Raw genomic sequence first — 20404 nt, forward strand, 5'->3', positions numbered from 1 at the left:
GTGAGTAAACAATGTCCGATTGGTTTTGCTGTGTGTGGCTAACACTAGCAGAGCTAGCACCACCTTGCAGGCTAACGTCCACATGCCTGTGCTTGTTACTCAATGGTCTGGTCCAGTGGCTGTGCAACAGTTTAGCCAGACACAGCCAACAAGATAACATCTGTGATCTGTGTTTGTTTACATCCAGGTAGTAGACCCATTCATCAGAGCTACAGCTCCTCCTAGTGGTGGGAGGCTGCACTACAGCTCTGCATGACAAACATTTCAAGCTTACAATAATAGAATATTAAAAACGTGACTGTTAGCTATACATTAATACAGACATCATGCCTCCATGCTCCTCCCACTGTGAGATGTGAAGCCAAAATATGCCTCGATGGGTAAAAAAATGGACGTAGTATCCGTGATGTCATCCATCTGTTCCAGAAGACTTGTTTTGAAGCCAATCGTCAGCAGGTGCCATATTGGAAATGTGGAACTCAACCTAACTTCGTCCGAGCTAGTGTGAGGTAAAGAGGCGGGTTTTAGCCTTTTCGCTAACAGCTACATGGTGCCCAACTGTCAATCAAGTCAGGCAGGCCCCTATTTGGGCAAAACTTGTATGTGTAATATCTTCAAAAATACAGAATACAAAAAAAATCACCCCTGTACAGTGTGTCCTGATAGAGAAATGAACTACTCAGACCTAAACTGTTTTTTGAACCAGGCTGTAAACATGTTTATTTCTGCTGTAAAGATCGTCTTCTTTGAATGGGTGTGTATGTGGTTTCAGGTGTTTCTGCAGCCAGCCTCTAGTGGACGCTCGAGGAACTGCAGTTTTTAGCACTTCAGCTTGAGCTTCACATTTTAAGACTGGAGGTTGCCGCTTGGTGCTAGCATAGTGCACTAGTGGAGCCGGTCTATTGCATAAACCAGCATCAGACTTGGATGTTTGTGTTTGTAGCAGGGTAGCTATGCTAACAGCAATGTAGCTAACCCCAAATGTTAGCAATACATCGTCTGAATGCTAGCTGTTGGGATTTAGCTCTTTGTTTGTACGATTTGCGCACAGGGACACTTCAGTGGGCCTAAAACAAGATGATAGCGTAGGATGATAGCCCTCAGTTTAACGTCATGATGCTTTAAAGGACTCAGATTATTCCAGGTTCAGATCCTGATTTTTCCAGCATCCCTCCGTTCAGCCAGAGGATGTGCATGAATGTAGGAATCATTGCTCTCTCTCATAAGAGGAATTCCACTCACACACAGGGTTCATATTAAAACATACTCACAATAAAAACACATAATAAAAAAGAGCAGTAAAAACAACATATACACAATAAAGACACAACAAATCACCCCAACAGCCTCCATATGGACAAACACCAGTCAATAAGAGCGGAGAGGGACCGTGTGGCTCGATACAGTGCAATAAAAGATGGCGGCTCACGGCCAGGTCACTATGAAAGGAACTTAAAATTGATTTCCCTCTCTGTCCCTCTGTTGCAGTGTGGTGCATTCGCTTCTCTCAGGAGCCCGCCGACCAGTCAGTGGTGCTGGGAGAACGGGTGGTGCTGTCCTGCGTGATCTTCAACTACAGCGGCATCGTACAGTGGACCAAAGACGGCCTGGCCCTCGGCATCGGAGAGGGTCTGCGAGGTAAGGAAAGGGGGGTAAGATCCTGAAGCGGGAGACGTAAAAAAAAAAAAAACTCACAGCTTCCTCAAGCTGCAGGGATCAAAGTGAAGGGAAGAAGGGGAATAACTCAGCTACGGTTTCGGTTCAGTTTTGACTTTAAGAACCCTGACAAAAGCTATTATGCCTGAAAGTGTAGGGGTTCTTAACATTAAGGGAATGAACAGTGTGCAGAGAGAGGGAGATTTAAGAGCCAAGAGGCGTGTGAGTGACAATCTGGGCAAAAATGAGTCCTGTATATCATGCTGAATTAGAGAAAATCCCTCACACTGCTGACAAAAGCAGACGCACATTCGCATAAGCCGACACGCACATCCAGAGTGACTTACTGTGAGTGCGACAGAGGAGCAGAATAGACTTCATTTCAAATATAGGGAAGCATATAATGCAACCCAAAGAGAGTGGAGTAAAAGGGTCAGCGCCACAATAGACGGAGAAAAGGTATTTTTCTACATGGCCAGAGGAAACTCAAGAGTACCAAAATAAGAGTAGTGGAGGAAGAAGTGTGGGAAATTGATGAAATGCTGCTCGTTTTCTTCACCCATTATGAAGTCAGTGAAATACTTCTGTAAGTGAAAATTATCTTGTGGACTTTTATTGATTAAACAATGGGAAAAAAAGACTCAGAATCATAACTCTGAGCTCTGCTGGATCATGGTTATAGAATATATTAAGTACTGAAGTTAAAGCCCTTTAGAGGAGGCTGAAAAACACACTTAACGTTGTTCTGTCACCTTGATCCTCGTACAGTCATTTCCTTTCTGCTTTGTAGACATTCCTGTTTGGTTGGACTCACTTAAAGATGGAGGACGCGTCTTCCTTTCTAGCTGTTGCATAAAAGTGAAGCTAATATAAGAATCTACCCCTGCACCAGCCGAGCACCAGCCCTGACATGTTGCTCGATTTCGCTCAAATAAACACTGTTTGATTCAGTACACGATTTTTTTTCATTTTCGGTTCAGTAAGCAAAATAAAAAAGCAACTCAACAAATTAATTTCCCTTTGCTAGGACCTTGAAGAACTTTTACTAACTGTCCGAAGTGCAGCATTGACAGTCCAGGCTTGTAGTCCTGCTCAGATGTCTTCACACTTTCGTACACGGTCCGTCTTCCACTCTGCTAAACCAGTGCACACAGCGCTCAACAAAACTGTTTGACTTTACGACCCCTACATCGGATTTCCAACAGATCCGTGTCCAGTTTGTCTCCATGCTCTCTCCCGTCTGTAAACATCCACCGGTCACGTTTTTGGAACTCAGCACAGAGCAGGACTGCCGGACAGCTGGAGTCATGTGACTGAGGTTTTCCCACAGTAATCACTGAATCAAGGATTCTCCTCCTCCTCTCCTCATCCATGTTGTCTTTCTGGTCCTCTGAAAACCTCTGACCTGTTGACTCCAGGCCTGGCTCCGCTCATCATGACGGTCTGTTGTTGTAGTTAAGTGAAATACGATCTGGTGATAACACAGAGTGTTTTATTCTGAAAATTAACCAGATGTTTTTATTTTGTTTTGGTGAAACCTGACTTCCTGTCCCGCTCCATCTGCTCTGTTGAGATTGATGCGTCGTGCTCCAGCATCAAAAATAGAAGTCTTGTTTTGTCTGATCTGGAGGACTCTGACCTGCCTGATCAGAGAAGCAGCTGGAACGCAACGGAGCGGATCCAGTGGAAGTTAACACAGTGACTAGAATAGAAACCTATCAGATCTGGTGCTGTGACGGATCGGAGACGGACCGGACAAAGATTTATTATGAAAAAGGTCCTTGGTTAATCATAAACCTTCACCTGTGAGTGTCAACACTGTCAGACAAGCCTTTCCTCACCTGCGTGCAGCTCGACATGAACGTAACAGAAAACATTCAGTCTGAAATGTCACAGAGATGTATTTTACTGAAGGATCTAATAACGAACAGACTGAACATGACATTATAAAAACAGGAAGTACATTAGCTCTCTCTCACACACACACACACACACACACACACACACACACACACACACACACACACACACACACAGAAGAGAGAGAGACACACAGTCACACAAGTGATGATCCGACGTGATGAGAATCTTGTGTTCGACTCAATTTAATTCACAGGATCAACAAAGGTCAACTTCTCTCTCTCTCTCTCTCTCTCTCTCTCTCTCTCTCTCTCTCTCTCACCCTCCTCCTCCTCCTCCCCTCTTATTTTTACCTTTCCATCTGTCCGTCTCATTCCTTTTTTTTCTCTCGTCTCTCTTTCGTTTTCTTTGTTCCTCCCTCTCACATACTGAATCTTCGTCTATCACTACCTTTATGACTCTCTCTCTGTCTCCCTTTTCGTCCCTCTTCCTTATCTCTCTTTCTGTAATTCCCCCTCTCTTCCATTCTTTTTCTTTCTTCCCATCTTTCTTTCGCTCTTTTCCATCTCTATCCCCTCTCTTTCTTTGTGTCTCTCTCTCCCCTCTCCTTCTTCTTCCCTTTCTGTCCCTCTTCTTCCTCTCTTTCTTTCTTTCTTTCTTTCTTTCTCTCTTCCCTCTCTCTATCTCTTTCTCTCTTTTTGTCCCTCTTCCTTATCTCTCTTTCTCTCTTCCCCTCTCTCCCCTCTTTCTTTCTCTCTTTCATCCCTTTCTCTCATTTCTTCCTCTCTTTTCGTCCCTCTTTCCCTTCTCTACCACCTTCTCTCTTTCTCTCTTTTGTTCCGCACTCTCTCCCCCTCTCTTTTTTCTTTCATTCTGAGTGTCTCCTCCCTCTCTCTGTATGTTTCTGTCTTTTCTCCTTTTTTCTCTCTTATTTTTTCTCTCCATCTCCTTTTTTCTTTTGTCCTTCCATCTATACCACTCTTTTCTTCTCTCCATCTCCTCCTCCTCCTCCCCCTTCTTATAAATCCCTCTCCTCCATCTTCCACCGACAGCTCCATCATCTTCCTTCATACATCTCCCAGATCTTCTCCCCTCTTTTCTTCCTCTCCCTCCTCTCCCCTCCTCTCTTTCTCATCTCCTCCCTCCTTCCCTCCTTCTCTCTGTAATGCTCTCTTTGTCCTTGTAGCCTTCTGCGAGCTCGGCTCTGCTGACAAACACACGGGTGTTTGATAAACACGTTGTCCTCTTTGTCTCTTTTCCTCTGCTTTCCAGCCATCCATCATCACCTTCTGTCCATTATTTATCCTTAAGTCGTCTGTGCTGCCACTCGTCCCTTCATCCCTGACAGACTGTCTCTCAATCTCCCGCTCCTCTGCTTTCATGGTGTGAACACAGAGTCATGTCTTAATGGAGGGAAGTGTGTGTGTGTGTGTGTGTGTGTGTGTGTGTGTGTGTGTGTGTGTGTGTGTGTGTGTGTGTGTTCATGTGTTGTTGCAGCAGCACGTAGTGTTAATGTACTCTGATCTGATGAGGTGTTACTGGTGCATGAAGTCTGACATATTAGAGCGTGTTGTTGTGTGCCCTGTATGATTTCATACAGCTGTTGATGACAGTGTGGGAGTGCAGATTGAGCTGTGAATTCATACCTGCAGTTTGCACGCCCACACGCGTGCAGGAGATGTGTGCTCATTCACTGACAAAACCTGCTTTCCTGACATCACATCGGATCACATGTGAAGATATTCGGCTTTAAATTTCAAGGACGCCCTCCAAATATATATGAGGTGATAATTTCACGTGTTTTATGTGTGCAGGTATCAATGCAAACACCCCAAACACATTGCACTTCCTGCAGGCATCAGTTTATTGTTCATCCTCCTCCTCCTCCTCGTCCTCCTCCTCCTCCTCCTCCTCCTCCTCTTCCTTCTTCTCCTTCTCCCTCTCCTTCTCCCCGGGGTGCTTTCACCTCTGTGGTTGCTATGCTGCGAGGTGCTGGAGTGGATGATGTAATCTCCACTAATACTTTTGCCCCCCTACACCCTCCTTCCTCCTCTACGCACCCCCAACTCCCTGCCTCCCTGCCTGCCTTCCTGCTGCCTCTGCCATCTGAATCCATGATGTCATGTTAGGATTGGGCACGGAGGATCAATGAGTGCCCCCTAGTGGGACGTCACGCTCAATTATGTCTTTGTCTGAGAGGCGAGGGTTCAAACAGGGAGAGGAGGGGGGTGTTGTAATTGGAACGGTGCTGCCTGTAGTTCTGCAGTGTGTGTAGCATACAGAAATTGATGTGGCATCATTGTTTATGTGTCAATGTTTGATCTGTGTGTGCGTGTGTGTGTGTGTGTGTGTGTGTGTGTGTGTGTGTGTGTGTGTGTGTGTGTGTGTGTGTGTGTGTGTGCAGAAACCCTCCAGCTGTTTGTGTACTGTGTGCATGTTTTTGTTTGTGAGCAGCTGTGTTGTTTGTGCAGAGTACATACTTTCATGTTCTCCCGAGTGGTTTACCCAAAAAGGTCAGAAAATAAATGCTACTAATGCTAACGGTATCTTCAAGTGGTTATTAATAAATGCATTTCCTGTTTGCTGCACTCTGACTCTGATTGATGGAGCTAATGCAACAACAATTCAGCTTTATCCTTTTCAGAGGAGTGATTCCGCCTGCTTTATCTTGTGAATGAGTCAGGTGTCAGCAGGAAACACAAACGCAGTTACTGACACTGAATTAAAGACTTTGGATGGTTGAGACTTTTTCAAACCATGTCTTCACTGTCTTGAAACTCGTTCCCAAGCCTTGGCTGGAGCATTGGCTCGCTATTACAACAAAACCAGCCCAAAACAGGACATATTTAGCAAAAAATGTGCTAGCTTTGGCAGAACTTCCACTCTCCACATGCACCAAGCTTTGTTCCATTGGGGCGCTAACTACTGGTATCAGGCCAGTGCATAGACCTGTTTACAGCCTACGTCATCAAAAATATGCGCCTGTGTTTTGCTAACAAAAGCAGCATTTTTGCTCCTTTAAACACAGAATTAAAACTGTCAGCAGCATCAAAATGCCTGTTGTTTTTTGGTCGGTTGTCAGAGTTAGCATTCTCACCGTAGACCCAATTTCTTCTGAAGTCAGGCAGGATCACAACCAGCTTCAGAACAACCTGCAATTTGAAGAGTGACCATGTTAACTTGGAACTTGTTCTCTAGTTTATTTATTATCATTGTTTACAAACTGTAAATGAGTCTACAGGTTAGGGGTGTGTGTATTTAGTCGTCTGAACAATAAATCTTTAACCTCACTAGTTTGCACTTTCACAGTTTACTAGTCGCTTAAACCATGATACATATGCCTAAACATTTTCATGCATGTAGGTTAAACCGTCTTGAGGGGCTGACTTTGTGAATGGAAAATTGAGGGGCAGTATTTAGCAGTTTTTTGAATTTTTGCACAACCAACCAGCCAATTTTTCGCCAGGCCTGATGTGTGTTCAATATTGTTGTGTTTCGGGTCATGATAAGGTCCCCTAAAAAGCGATCCTGTGAGCAGAAGTGCTTGATGCTCTGGCCCTGATTATTACAGGTGGGGGGAAAGCCAAATATGAACCTGGATCTTCCCCTCATCTATGCTTTAAAGTTGAAGATTGTGCTCAGCAAAAAAAACTCCAAGAGACTTTTGTACATCCATGATACCAAGACTGGGGACTTATAATGTATGACCATTGTGGACCAGATCCAACATTTCACATGAGAGTTACTAAGGTTTTAAGTATTTGGCGAATTGGCCAAAAACACAAAACTTTGACCCTTTGACGTACAAAAAATCCCTTAAACTCTTTTCATCATCAATGTGTCTTCAACACACTGAGCCAAGAAGGAGTAGATAGGATAAAAACCCTTGGATGAGTATATTCAAATGTACACCCTGTAAATCGGGCAATCAAAAATTCAACCCCAATTTCTGGACTTCCTGTTGGGATTTCACCCTGACCCTAAGAGGATTTTTTGTAGCTCTTGGGATGATACATATGCCTAGCCATTTTCATGAATGTAGGTTGAATCATCTTGAGGCTGAGTTTTGGGATCATTACAGATCAATACAGGTGGGAAAAATAGCCAAAATATGAACCTGGAGCTTTCTATCATCTGTGCTTTGAAATGTTCCTCTTGTGGAAGGAACTTAAAAACTTTGCTTCTAACCTTGAACAATGTTTATCTATTGTTCCGCATCACTCCATGTTTTTTTAATAAAGACATTATCCTCAGACACAGGTCTTTAGAGAAAGCAGTGCTATACCGATGACTCATCGCTGTAACAGCATCATGTAATGGGCCTTTTCTCTCATGCCAGCCACCATATAAAACAGCAGGTCATGTTTTCCAGGGGGTTCACTATTTTTAAATTACATTCCACAAGTTCTTCCAAATGCGTCAGGTTTTTCTGACCCGTAAATGAACACGCATGACTTACAGCTGAGCTAAAACAGACACTAACAAGCGTATGAATCACAAAGTGAGTCTTCTACTGAATCTCTCTGCATATATTTAACTATGTGTGTGTATGTGTGTGTGTGTGTGTTTCCTGCAGCCTGGCCCAGGTACCGTGTGCTTCGTGCTCTGGATATCGGCCAGTACAACCTGGAGATCTCCTACTCTGAGCTGTCTGATGACTCTCTGTACGAGTGTCAGGCCACAGAGGCCGCGCTGCGCTCCAGGAGAGCCAAACTCAACGTGCTCAGTAAGTCAACTGGCTGCTCATTCAGGGGCCACTCTCCTGACAAGTATTTGCATGCACACTCTTTGATTAAGACTTATTGTTTATTATTGACTTTATTTCATGCATCAATATTATATATATGATTTTATATCCCAAATGTGACCTTTGGAAAGAACAGCTATGGCTGTGGTGTATTGTACACTGTATTCTGGGCATACATGCTGTATTTAAACCTGTAGCTCTGACAGTATGCATGAATGCACTTTTGCATAAATGTGCCCTTTTTAAAGTGTGAGTGTGTGTGTGTGTGTCCTGCAGTCCCCCCTGAGGACCCGGTGGTCGATGGGTCCCCTGAGCTCCTGCTGATGGCCGGGACGCCGTACAACCTGACCTGTGTGACCCGCGGGGCCAAGCCTGCAGCGCACATCCAGTGGACCAAGGATGGAGTCTTAATAGATGGGGCCTACCAGTCAACGGTGACTCACACTCACACACACACACACACACACACACACACACACACACACACACACACACACACACACACACACCTGCACACATGAAGGTAAAAAGAAAACACACCAAGCTTCATGAAACACAAATAAAACCATGTCGTGCAGAATGATCTGCTTCATTTGAAATGCCTGAAAGTGGCTGCAAAGAGCGTTGAACACACTTCTAATTTGCTCTTTAATGACAGCCGCTCAGTCTGTTTGTTTGTTTGTTTAGATGCTTTTTGCTTCTGGCTTTGCAAAGGGGAATTACAGTATTTACACCTCAGGCTGCTCATCACCCCTGGAGTCCTGCATTAGGCAAATACAGTGTGCACTGGAAGCACTCTAGTGCAAAAAAGTCAACACAAGATTATGACAGTTTTTTGCTTGAGAAATTATAACGTGTTTATTGAATAACACCTCTGAAGGCTTGCAAATTGTAGATTGTGACCTGCTTACCTGTGGGTAGCAGGATTGTTTGGTGTGGGAGAACTAAGGACTTAAACATGTGGGATCAGATTGATAAAGTTTTAATATATGTGGCTTTAAAGAAAGAGCACAAACAGCACTTAAGAACATGAGTATGCTTCATTAAAGGTTCATTACAGGAGGGCCGCACGGAGCAGTAAGAAGGTTCGCGGCTCAGATCACTTGGTTCCTTTCTGTGTGCATGGACTCCTCAGCTTCCTCTCACAGTCCTAAAACATGCTCACCAGGTCGATGGTCATGGGTGTACCCCACCTCCAGCCCCTCACATGACCCTGTACTCTATATTCTATTATTAACAAAGACCCAACATCAGGACAGGATAAGATCCAGTCCCATCTTACAGACAGGACTCAGTCTGATCTCATCTTAATCCACCATGAGCAGAGCACTTTGCGTGTTGTGTACGACGTGTAGTTAGAATTAGTGTTTTCCTACCTCTGCAACAAACAGGCAGAAACCTCCAGCAGGACCAGACTCATGTTAGACACACATCTGCTGAGACCGTGTTGGAGAGAGGGATAGAGGGAGATGAAGAGAGAGAGAGATGATAGTGGTGAGACAGATAGTAGTAGTTGTAGCAGCTGGAGTCTGGCAGGTCCACAGCAGCAGAGATCCAGAGGAACCTACGAGACAAGGGAGCTCGGGGACTCCAGAAAGGTCTATGGTTAGTGACTTTAATGGGACAGGGAGAGTTAAAGTAAGAGGCAGGCAGAGAGAGGAGAGAGAGGGAAAGACAGGATCCCAGTGTGTCAGTTTAAGCCTATAGCAGCATAACTAAGAGCTGGTCCAAGCCTGATCCAGCTCTAACTATAAGCTTTATCAAAAAGGAAAGTTTGATGCCTACTCTTAAAAGTAGAGAGGGTGTCTGCCTCCCGGACCCTGACTGGTAGATGACTCCAAAGGAGAGGGGCCTAATAACTGAAGGCTCAACTTCCCAAGAGGAATAGAGGGAGATGCAGAAGTAGTCGGAGCCTGCAGGTGGATGCGAAGGAGGCGTAGACTGGAAATCCTGCAGCTTAAATAGACCTCCTGATTGGGTGGACACTCTGTCAGGTGACTTGGCGATAAGGAAAACAGGTGGATGGATACCACCTGCTTGGCTTAGTTGAAGATTAAAGGTCAGACAACACATACTGTTTTTTTTAGTATCTGGAAAAACAACATCATACACACATTTAAATGAAAACAAATCTGTTTTATTGAAGAATCATTAATAAACTAGAATCTAACATTTTTCCTCCATTGTATGTTTGATCGTCTTTGGGCCTGAAATTGCAGCTCAGTCATCCCCGCTCTGTCACTCAGTGTTATTAAGCTGTTGAACATTTCATTTGATTTGTAATTGAAGTGTTTGAGCATGACAACAATCCTGGAAAATCATAGTAATCATATTTAGGATTTCTTAATGTTAACATGTTTAGAAAGTGAACTGAAGGAAATGAGGTTTGAAATGAAACTTGATTGAAACTGCGTGGTTACTCGTGCTCTGCTGGGTCGTAGTTTTACATTCAGGTTTATAAAATATGTGACAATGACACATCTAAAAGAGTATAAGACAAGGCCAGGGGCACATCCTCTGTTGCTACCCACTGTATCCACACAAAGGAATACATACACACCGACTGTTAGACATCTGGTTCAGAGCTGGTTCAACTTGACCCCTTTTTACTAAGTCAGTTCCAAGGCTGGTCCAGAGCCAGTGCCTGATCTGGAACCAGTTCTGTGTGTTTCAACCACCAAAGAACAGGTTCCAGAGTAGCACCAACTCCCTGCTGGGCTAGGAGAAAGAACTGCATACATCACAACAAACGTTATCAGAAGACTCTTCCCAAACAGAGCAGGTCTAGACCGTACTCTATGTTCCATTATTAACAAAGACCCAACATCAAGACAGGATAAGATCCAGTCCCATCTTACAGACAGGACTCAGTCTGATCTCATCTTAATCCAGCATGAGCAGAGCACTTTGTAGCATTTAGTAAGTTACAGTGGCAAGGACAAACTTCCTTTAACAGGCAGAAACCTCCAGCAGGACCAGACTCATGTTAGATACACATCTGCTGAGACCGTGTTGGAGAGAGGGATAGAGGGAGATGAAGAGAGAAAGATGATAGTGGTGAGATGGATAGTAGTAGTTGTAGCAGCTGGAGTCTGACACGTCCACAGCAGCAGAGATCCAGAGGAACCTACGAGACAAGGGAGCTCAGGGACTCTAGAAAGGTCTATGGTTAGTAACTTTAATGGGACAGGAAGAGTTAAAGTAAGTGACAAATGCATCTACCAAGACAAATACATCAGGGGCTGGAGGCGGGGCTATCGTGGCCAGAATTACACCACACAAAACTTAGTTGTGGCTAAAGCAGTCTAAACATGTGACTGATTGTTTTAATGTTGTTTTAAGTTTACTGTATTAAATCCTGTAGGTGACGGAGGAAAGACGGTTGTGTTTTCGGCGTTAATTTCCACCTATAAAGCCGGCACAAGCAGCAGAGTAGCTATCATTATAGGAGTTTGTGCATCTGAGTATCTGAAGACTGATCTGAATACTTAAGGCAGTGTTCACTTGGTTTAATAACTCCTGAACATCCGTCTCTTCTGAGCCTGATAGTGTGAATGCGTCTCCGTCAGCTCCCGGTGTTCCAGCCTGAAGAGTGACCCTGTAAACTGGAGACCTTCAGCTGAACATGTCAGTGTTTGTGGAGTTTACACAGCTGTTGAAACACAGAGGGAGTTCCTGGGAATGCAAACTAGTTTAGTTTTATTAAAGTGTCAAAATATCCTCATCAGATATTTAATCAGCATCTAAAGACGTTTGTGAGGGATGCATCCGGCTGAAAGTCTCCAGTTAACAGGGTCGCTGTTTAGACTGGAACACCGGTTGATCTCTGGCATGGCTTTTAAAATCTGTCTTCTTGCTTTAAGTTGAGCGTTTCACGAAAGCTGGTCTCCTTTTAAATGTTGATCCAGCTAATCAATTTGCAATAAAGCACGATAGTAATCTCCTTCATGCTAACAGGTTAACTGTAGTGTCACACTTGAGGATGCCGGCCTGTCTGTCTCCTTCTATTGCGTCATCTTTGTTGTGCCCTCGTCTCTTTCTTACCGCCCTCTACTGGTCCGCCGGTGTAGTACGATCACTTTTATTTCTTCTTCATACGTCACTGGCCTGATCTGCATAATCTCCACGGGACCTAAACACAGACGCAGACTGACTCTCACACGCTACATGCAACACTCATACCGTCTGTCAGAGATACACATGGTGACACTTACATTCCCAGTGATGCATTTTGCTCTCTTTCTTCCCACTATCACACTCTCCATGCTCCCATATACCCCCTACACACATGAAACCATGCCTCAGAGCGCTCACACACACATTCACACATGCATATGCGCACTCATGCTTTTATATGCACACAGAGGCAGCAGCAAACAGTGACTCACACATTCAGACACAGATGTTTTTACATCTTGCAGCCAGTTTTCTGCCCCCCACACATGCTCATACATATTGCATGCTGCTCTTATGCTACTGTGTTACTGACCACGCACTTACACTGCTGTGCACGATGCACACACTGAAACACAAATCACCTCCAGAATCTGAAAAGGAAAGGCTTCTTAACGTGCAGGAAAGGATTCATATCTTCTGTTTTAATTATTTCCAACTAATTCAGCAGGGAGAAGGGGATAAGGAGTAGGGAGTAAGGAATAGGGAGTAGCTAGTAGGGGGTAAGGAGTAGAGAGTAGGTAGCAGGAAGTAAGGAGTAGGGAGAAAGGATTAAGGAAGAGGGAGTAAGAAATAGGCAGTAGGTAATAGGGAGTAAGGAGTTAGAAGTCGGGAGTAAGGAGTAGGGGATAGGGAGTAGGGAGAAGGAATTAGGGAATAGGGAGTAAGGAGTTAGGAGAAAGGGGTAGGGAATAGGCAGTAAGGAGTAGGGAATAGGCAGTAAGGAGTAGGGAATAGGGAGTAAGGAGTTAGGAGAAAGGGGTAGGGAATAGGCAGTAAGGAGTAGGGAATAGGGAGTAAGGAGTTAGGAGAAAGGAGTAGGGAATAGGCAATAAGGAATAGGGAGTAGTTAGTAGAGAATAAGGAGTAGGGAATAGGGAGTAAGGAGTTTGTAGTAGGGAGTAAGGAGTAGCGAGTAGGGAGTAAGGAGTAGGGAGTAGGAAGTATGTAGTAGGGAGCAGGGATTAAGAAGTATGGATTAGGGGTTAGGAGGTAAGGATTGAGGAATAGGGAGTAAGGAGAAAGTAGTAGGGAATAAGAAGTAAGGAGTATGGAAAAGGGAGTAGCGAATAGGGAGTAAAGAGTAGGGAATAGGGAGTAAGGAGTTAGTAGTAGGGAGTAGGGAGTAATGTGTAGGGAGTAAGGAGTTAGGAGTAAAAAGTAAGGAGTAGGAGGTCAGGAGTAGGGAGCAACGGGTAGAGTATAGGGAGCATGGAGTAAGGAGTAGCTGGTATGGAGTTAGGAGTAGGGAGTAAGGAGTTAGGAGTAGGGATTAGGGAGAAGGGCGTAGGGAACATTCAAACAGCAACAATAATGAAAATAATTCAAACTATGTCAGAGTCTGACAGCAAAGCAACAGAACTATATTGATTAATGAAAGCCAATTAATAAAGCTTCATCCCGCGCTCATGGAGCATATGGCCTCCATGTTTTAATGATAATTAAATGCATTCAAATCCTTTAATATAAGAGACGTCAAACATTTGAAAAGTGTCCATCACAGGGTCCAAAAGCCCGAGATGATGTCTGCGAATTCCGTCTTCTGTCCAACCAATTATTCAAATCCCCAAATATATTAAATCTGCAGAAACATAAAAGTGAGGACAGCAGCGGTGTGGTTGTTTGAATCAATGAAATGTTTCAGCTCCAGCGTGTTATTCCTCTTTTCTTTTGAAGTGTTCAGCTCTCATTATCAATGCAAATTCCTCTGTCATTAGAAAACTGAATTTCTTGTGTAAATCGGAGGAACATTTTGTAGACAGTTATTTTCCTGCACCAACGTTCAACTTTTGAACCGTGAAGATAAAGTACAAGACATAGGTTTCTTTTATTTGATGTCATCAGGTCTTATTAGTAACCCCCTTGTGTCTCCCGTCCTTCCCCATCCACCGTGCTGCTCCTCCTCCTCCTCCTCCTCTTTGATCATCCTCTCCCCCATCACTCCTCATTTCTTCTCCATGCAGGAGGTGCTCCCAGACAGGAAGAGGGTAACGACCAGGAGCTACCTTCCCATCACACCAGCCGACACTGACAGCAGCCGCAACTTCACCTGTGTGGCCAGCAACCCTGCGGTGCCGATGGGGAAACGAGCCACTGTTACTCTCAACGTCCACCGTATGTTGCTCTTTTTCTCCTGTCAGAGCGGCTCAGTACACTCAAACTAAAAGATATACCCTGTATATCAATTCACTTCCACTTCTTAGAGCATTTTCAGGCTTGAGCTGGCTCCAGGCTCCCCGTGCATTGATTTGACACCCTCCTTTGGGCGGATAGTTTTCTCGCTTAATCAGTCCAGCGTGTTGATTTTCTTTAGCATCCGGAAAACTTGAAACTTTTTGTGTTTAAGAGGATTTCAGTCAGAGAGAAACGAGCACTGATTGCCCCCAAGAAAAACTGAACTTTGAGTATTCAATCAGGAAGATTGATGAGTCTCAAACCCGGTGTAGTTTGTAATTACTGGAACAATAGCAGCAGTAGATATTACTGAACAGTGCTGCGTTAGTGAAGGAGGCTGCAGAGAACATTAGATTTTATTGTGAAGGTTATCGTTCGTTTGTGCAGGAATCAATCACCATCCTGCTTTGCATCACTTACCTTTTTTCCATCTTTGTCTTTGGGCGCACGTTACATATGTGTCTCTCTTCACAGACCCTCCCATGGTGACGCTGTCCATTGAGCCTCGGTCCGTCCTGGAGGGTGAAAGAGTCTCCTTTACTTGCCAGGCCTCTGCCAACCCTCCCATCATGGGCTACAGGTAGGGAACAAGTTGACACCAACCTTATTTTTTAACATCTTATAAGAGTTTTTCTTTTAAAGAATATATATAGTTAAAATAGGTTTCACAAACCCAAAGAAATACTTCATGTTTTGGCACATCAGAAACACACCCTTAAAAGTCTCAGGATTCAGAAAGATACATAAAGGCTAACCATGGACTAAATCACAACATTGTTTGAGAAAGATCATGACATTTTTTCTCATAAATAAGTAATAAGGTGCATTTTTATTAATGTACAACTTTATTCTCATTATGTTTCAACCTTATTCTTGTAGTGTTTTGACTTTATTCTTGTAATATTAAGATTTGATTCTCCAAAAACTTTATTCCAAAAAATCAATGACTTTGTTCTTGGATTTTTTTTTACTTAATCCTGATAACTTTAAGACTTTATTCTCATAAATCTTCAACTTCATTGTCATTATTTTAAAAATGTGTCTGTGTAATTGTAAAATGTTATTCTCATAATTGTACAACTTGTATGTCTTAATTTTGGGACTTATACTAATGGTTTTATGACTTTATTCTAATCATTTATAACATTACTCTCATAATTTTACCACACAAGGTTTTTTAAAAATAATTTTAAGATTTTATTCTAGTTATTTTACAACTTCAATCTCATAGTTTAAGGACTGTATCCTCTTAATTGTACTACTTTAATCTCCTAATTTAAGGAATTTATTCTCTTAATGTTAAGAATTTATTATCTTAATTTTAGGACTTATCCTCTTCTCATAGGACTTTATTCTCTTAATTCTTTTTTTATTTCTTCTTAATTTTAGGACTTTATTCTCATAATTTTACGCCTGTATTCTCAGAATTTTAGGACTTTATTCTCCTAATTTCACATTTTTTAAAATAATTTTGGGACTTTATTCTCTTTAATTATAGATGTCATTCTCATATTTTACCAACCTTTTTTTCTCATACTTGTACAGCTTTTTCCTCTTAATTTCACAACTTGATTATTATTATTCTATAGTTTCAATCTCATTATTTTAAGACTTTGTTTTCCTAATTTCACGACTTCCTTTGCGTTATTTTTCAACATTATTCTAATTAAAGTACAACTTACAACAACTGAACAATATTTTTCCTGTAAATGTATATCATTCTTATTAACTAACACTTTATCTTTGTAATATTAAGACAACATTTTCCTTAATTTGTGAATTTACTCCCAGAAATCTATTGCTGTAATTTTTTTAATTCATCATATCAAATTATGACTTTAGCCTGTTACATTTACGACTCTACTCTTAAATTGTCAATGTTTCTCTTCCTTAATGTGGCGGTTAGTTCGTGTGTTGGTATTGTTGCGGGGCATTAGTGTTTAAAATGGTAATTTACGATACAACAGCACATTAGAAAACACATGAGCCACCTGAGACAGAAGTAGAACAGCAATTCCAGCAGTCAAGCTACTATTTCTGTTAAGATTGTAAGCTATTTTTTTAATAAAATCACATCTTATTTCAACAAAAAAGGTCCTTACTGTCAGGGATTCTCTTTGTGAAGCTGTTGTGCGCTTGGAAAAACAATCTGAGTCAGTCTGCGGCTTCAGTAAGCCCCTTTAGGCATTACGATGTCACACGATTACCCTGAGAGATCATTCTGAACTTGTTATACTGTTTGAGCTCGAGTTGAAAAACATCAGAATTGTCCTTTATTCCTTCACTTTCTGTTTTACTAATTATAAACTTTATGCTGCTACTGACTTTGACAGCATTGTTGCACCTTTATGCCAACTTCAGACTGTGATAGACTTTCTGAAGGTGCCGGATACTCTATGGGGACGGGTTTCATTGATACCTGCAGTCTAACTCCAGGAGCCAGACTGCACTTCTGTCTAATGCCGATAGATTTTCTTTCATTTATTCCAATCTTCTTGTAAGCACCACCTGGAGGAGACCCTGAATCCTAATTTCTGCTTGCAGAACAGAATTGGTGAAAGTATTGAACAATTGTACAATTAAACATTGACTTTTATCTAAAGTGACAGCACTGAGGCAGGGAAATTGCTAAATGCTAAGGCTTTAAGTCAGTGGTTTTAATCTGAGACTCCACCAGAGGGTCCTGCTGTGGGCGCTCTGCCAGGTACTTAAGCTCTGAGCCTATTCAGTGTATATGAGTATGTCATCTGATGGCAGATGTGCAATACGGTTGAATGATTTTGAGCCATATATCTGGGAAGATATAGGATGTTTGACAGAAATGAAGATAGATTTATTTCTCAAACTTGCAATCACTCCTGCAGGTTTTGACACCCAGGCTCTTTAAATGTTGGTTTAATAGCTTTAATTGATAATATAGAAACACTCATTGTCTCATAGAGGAGATCTAACATTTGGATCACCTCCAAAGAGTTATTAAAACCCACCATGCCTCAGAGGTCTACCTCTGTCACAGTGAAATAACAATGATTTGTAACACTTGAATATTTGTGTAATGGTTATGCGTGTGTCTGTCAGGTGGGCGAAAGGTGGCGTGCTTCTGGAGGGGGCCAGAGAGAGCATGTTTGTCACCACAGCAGATCACTCCTTCTTCACTGAGCCTGTGTCCTGTCAAGTCTTCAACGCTGTGGGAAGCACCAACGTCAGCATCCTCGTAGATGTGCACTGTGAGTAACGACGGAGCTAAATGTATGTTTGCTTGAAGCCTCCGGTCTTGAAATATATGAAGCACATGCGGAAGCACTAAAAACTGCAGTTCATCAAGCATCCACTAGAGGCTGGCTGCAGAAACATCAAAAACCACATACACACCCATTCAAAGAAGACGATCTTTACAGCAGAAATAAACATGTTTACAGCCGGGTTCAAAAATCAGCTTGGGTTTAATTTCTCTATCAGCACACACTGTACGGGGGTGAATTATTTTCATAACTTGTCATATTCAAAGATATTAAAGGTGACATATCATGCAAAATGGACTTTTTAATGGTTCTCTACCTGAAATATGTGTCCCTGGCATGTCTACAAACCCCCCGAGAATGAAAGAAATCCATTCTGTCCCTGTTTTGATTTCTCCACCTTTCTGTAAATGTGTGTGAAACGAGCCGTTTCAGACTTCAGTGTTTTTGTTACGTCACAACAATATCCGGTCTGTCACGGAGTCAGAGCTCGGAGCTTGTTCAGCCCATAGACTGTATAAAATACAACTCAACCCCTCCTCTGTTTTTCATTCCCTGCACACGTGTGCTAACAAGGAGCTTAGGAGGGAGGCATGCTAGTTGTAGGCTGTCTTAATAAACACGGAGGTCGGTTTTACTCCCCACGTCTGCAGATTTGAAGATCTAGGGGATGATTTTTATTTATCATGGATAAGTTCTAGCGCTAGTTAGCATAGCTACTTAGCTACATGTCGTAGCTGTAGCTGTGTACCAAGACACACGTCGACATACTGACAAATAAAACAACAAGAAACACAGAATCTGTGACCAATCCTTCAGAAAAGGTCCCGCTGTCTTTCTGGTAGAGGTCGGTTTTACTCCCCACGTCTGCAGATTTGAAGATCTAGTTGATGATTTTTATTTGACATGGATAAGTGCTAGCGCTAATTAGCATAGCCACATAGCTACCTGTTCATAGCTGTAGCTGTAGCTGTGTACCAAGACACACGTCGACATACTGACAAATAAAACAACAAGAAACACTAAATCTGTGACCAATCCTTCAGAAAGGTCCTGCTGCCTTTCTGGTAGAGGTCGGTTTTACTCCCCACGTCTGCAGATTTGAAGATCTAGTGGATGATTTTTATTTATCATGGATAAGTGCTAGGGCTAGTTAGCATAGCCACATAGCTACATGTTCGTAGCTGTGTACCAAGACACACGTCGACATACTGATAAATAAAACAACAAGAAACACAGAATCTGTGACCAATGGTTCAGAAAGGTCCTGCTACAGGCGCCTCTCCGTCAGGATCAGATTCTGGATCAGATTCAGAGGGTTGAAGAAACGCGATCTCTGAGCAGCCGTGTATATTCAGCCAACATGTAAACATTAGATCAACGTGCTGGACAGCCGAGGCACATCCACTTCCTGAGGGGGCGTGGTCAGAGAGAAAACAGAGTGTTCTGAGGAGGACTGAAGAAGAGGGCTTTTCAGGCAGACCAAAATCTGATTTCAAAGTGTTTTTTTGAGCATAAACTTTAAAGACATGTTTTGGGGACCTCTTAGACCAATATATATTGATGAAAAAAGCGTGATATGTCACCTTTAAACGTACAAGTTTTGCCCAAATAAGGACATGACTGAATTGATTGACAGGCGGGCACACTGTAGCTGTTATTGAGCAGGCTAAAGGCCCGCCTCTTTACCTAGCTCAACAGAAGTTAGGTTGAGTTCAGCATTTCCAATATAACACCCACCGGCGATTGGCTTCAGGAACAGATGGGTTATGTCCCGGATACTACGTTCATTTATTATACAATCTATGTTAAAGATCCATGTTGTGTTTGTTTTGTTACAGTGCATACTGGAAGTGCAAAGGGGTAGTGGACAGAGAGAGTGCTGTTACTGGGTGGTTTTAAAGAACTGGGGCGCTGATTTTATTTTATAATGATAATAAGAATAATGATAAAAAAATGAAATAAAATAATAATAATAATAATAACTTTTACATATATAGCACCTTTCAAAACAAATGTTTACAAGGTGCTTTGATTAACAAAGCATGGGCAGGATTCAGGAGGATTACGGAATAAACCTTTAACAGACAGAGTGGAGAAACTATGCAAAAAAAAAATACAACACAAAAGATTTTGAAAAATTAATTAAACAGAATAAAGTGGTGAAACAGTAGACCATTACATCATTGTTATGGAGGTTTTAAGAATAAATAAATATGATAAATTAATAAATGGATAAATAAAAATGAATAAATACAAATAAATAAATGAGTAAATACAAATAAATAAATACAAATAAATACAAATGAATAACTAGTTAAAATAAATACATAAATAAAAATATTTTAAGAATAAGATTACATACCATCAGAGAACATGGAAAAATATTGATCAAGAACATTAAAGTAATAAATCAACTTCTTTGGTCGCCTGTCGTCAACGCAGAGAGTTTGAAGAGTTCCACTCGAATAGCTTCTGCAGGAAATTTGAGGCAAAATGTATTTTTAATCTTTCTTAGATTTAAAGGTATTGGACTAAGAAAAAAAGACTCCTG

General features: G+C 42.2%; 1 protein-coding gene across 1 annotated transcript in view; it reads left to right on the forward strand.

Moving 5' to 3' along the window:
- The first annotated feature begins 376 nt into the window (after positions 1 to 376).
- Positions 377 to 20404, forward strand: part of kirrel1b (kirre like nephrin family adhesion molecule 1b) — a 36559-nt gene continuing 16531 nt past the window's right edge. Inside the window, exons 1-7 of the mRNA XM_034702811.1 lie at positions 377 to 380; positions 1489 to 1638; positions 8093 to 8242; positions 8540 to 8697; positions 14401 to 14551; positions 15086 to 15191; positions 17690 to 17838. Of these exons, the coding sequence (XP_034558702.1) occupies positions 377 to 380; positions 1489 to 1638; positions 8093 to 8242; positions 8540 to 8697; positions 14401 to 14551; positions 15086 to 15191; positions 17690 to 17838 (868 nt within the window). The remainder of the gene's footprint in view (positions 381 to 1488; positions 1639 to 8092; positions 8243 to 8539; positions 8698 to 14400; positions 14552 to 15085; positions 15192 to 17689; positions 17839 to 20404) is intronic.

The sequence above is a fragment of the Notolabrus celidotus genome, chromosome 15 (assembly GCF_009762535.1).
Source record: "Notolabrus celidotus isolate fNotCel1 chromosome 15, fNotCel1.pri, whole genome shotgun sequence".
Classification (NCBI taxonomy): Eukaryota; Metazoa; Chordata; class Actinopteri; order Labriformes; family Labridae; genus Notolabrus; species Notolabrus celidotus.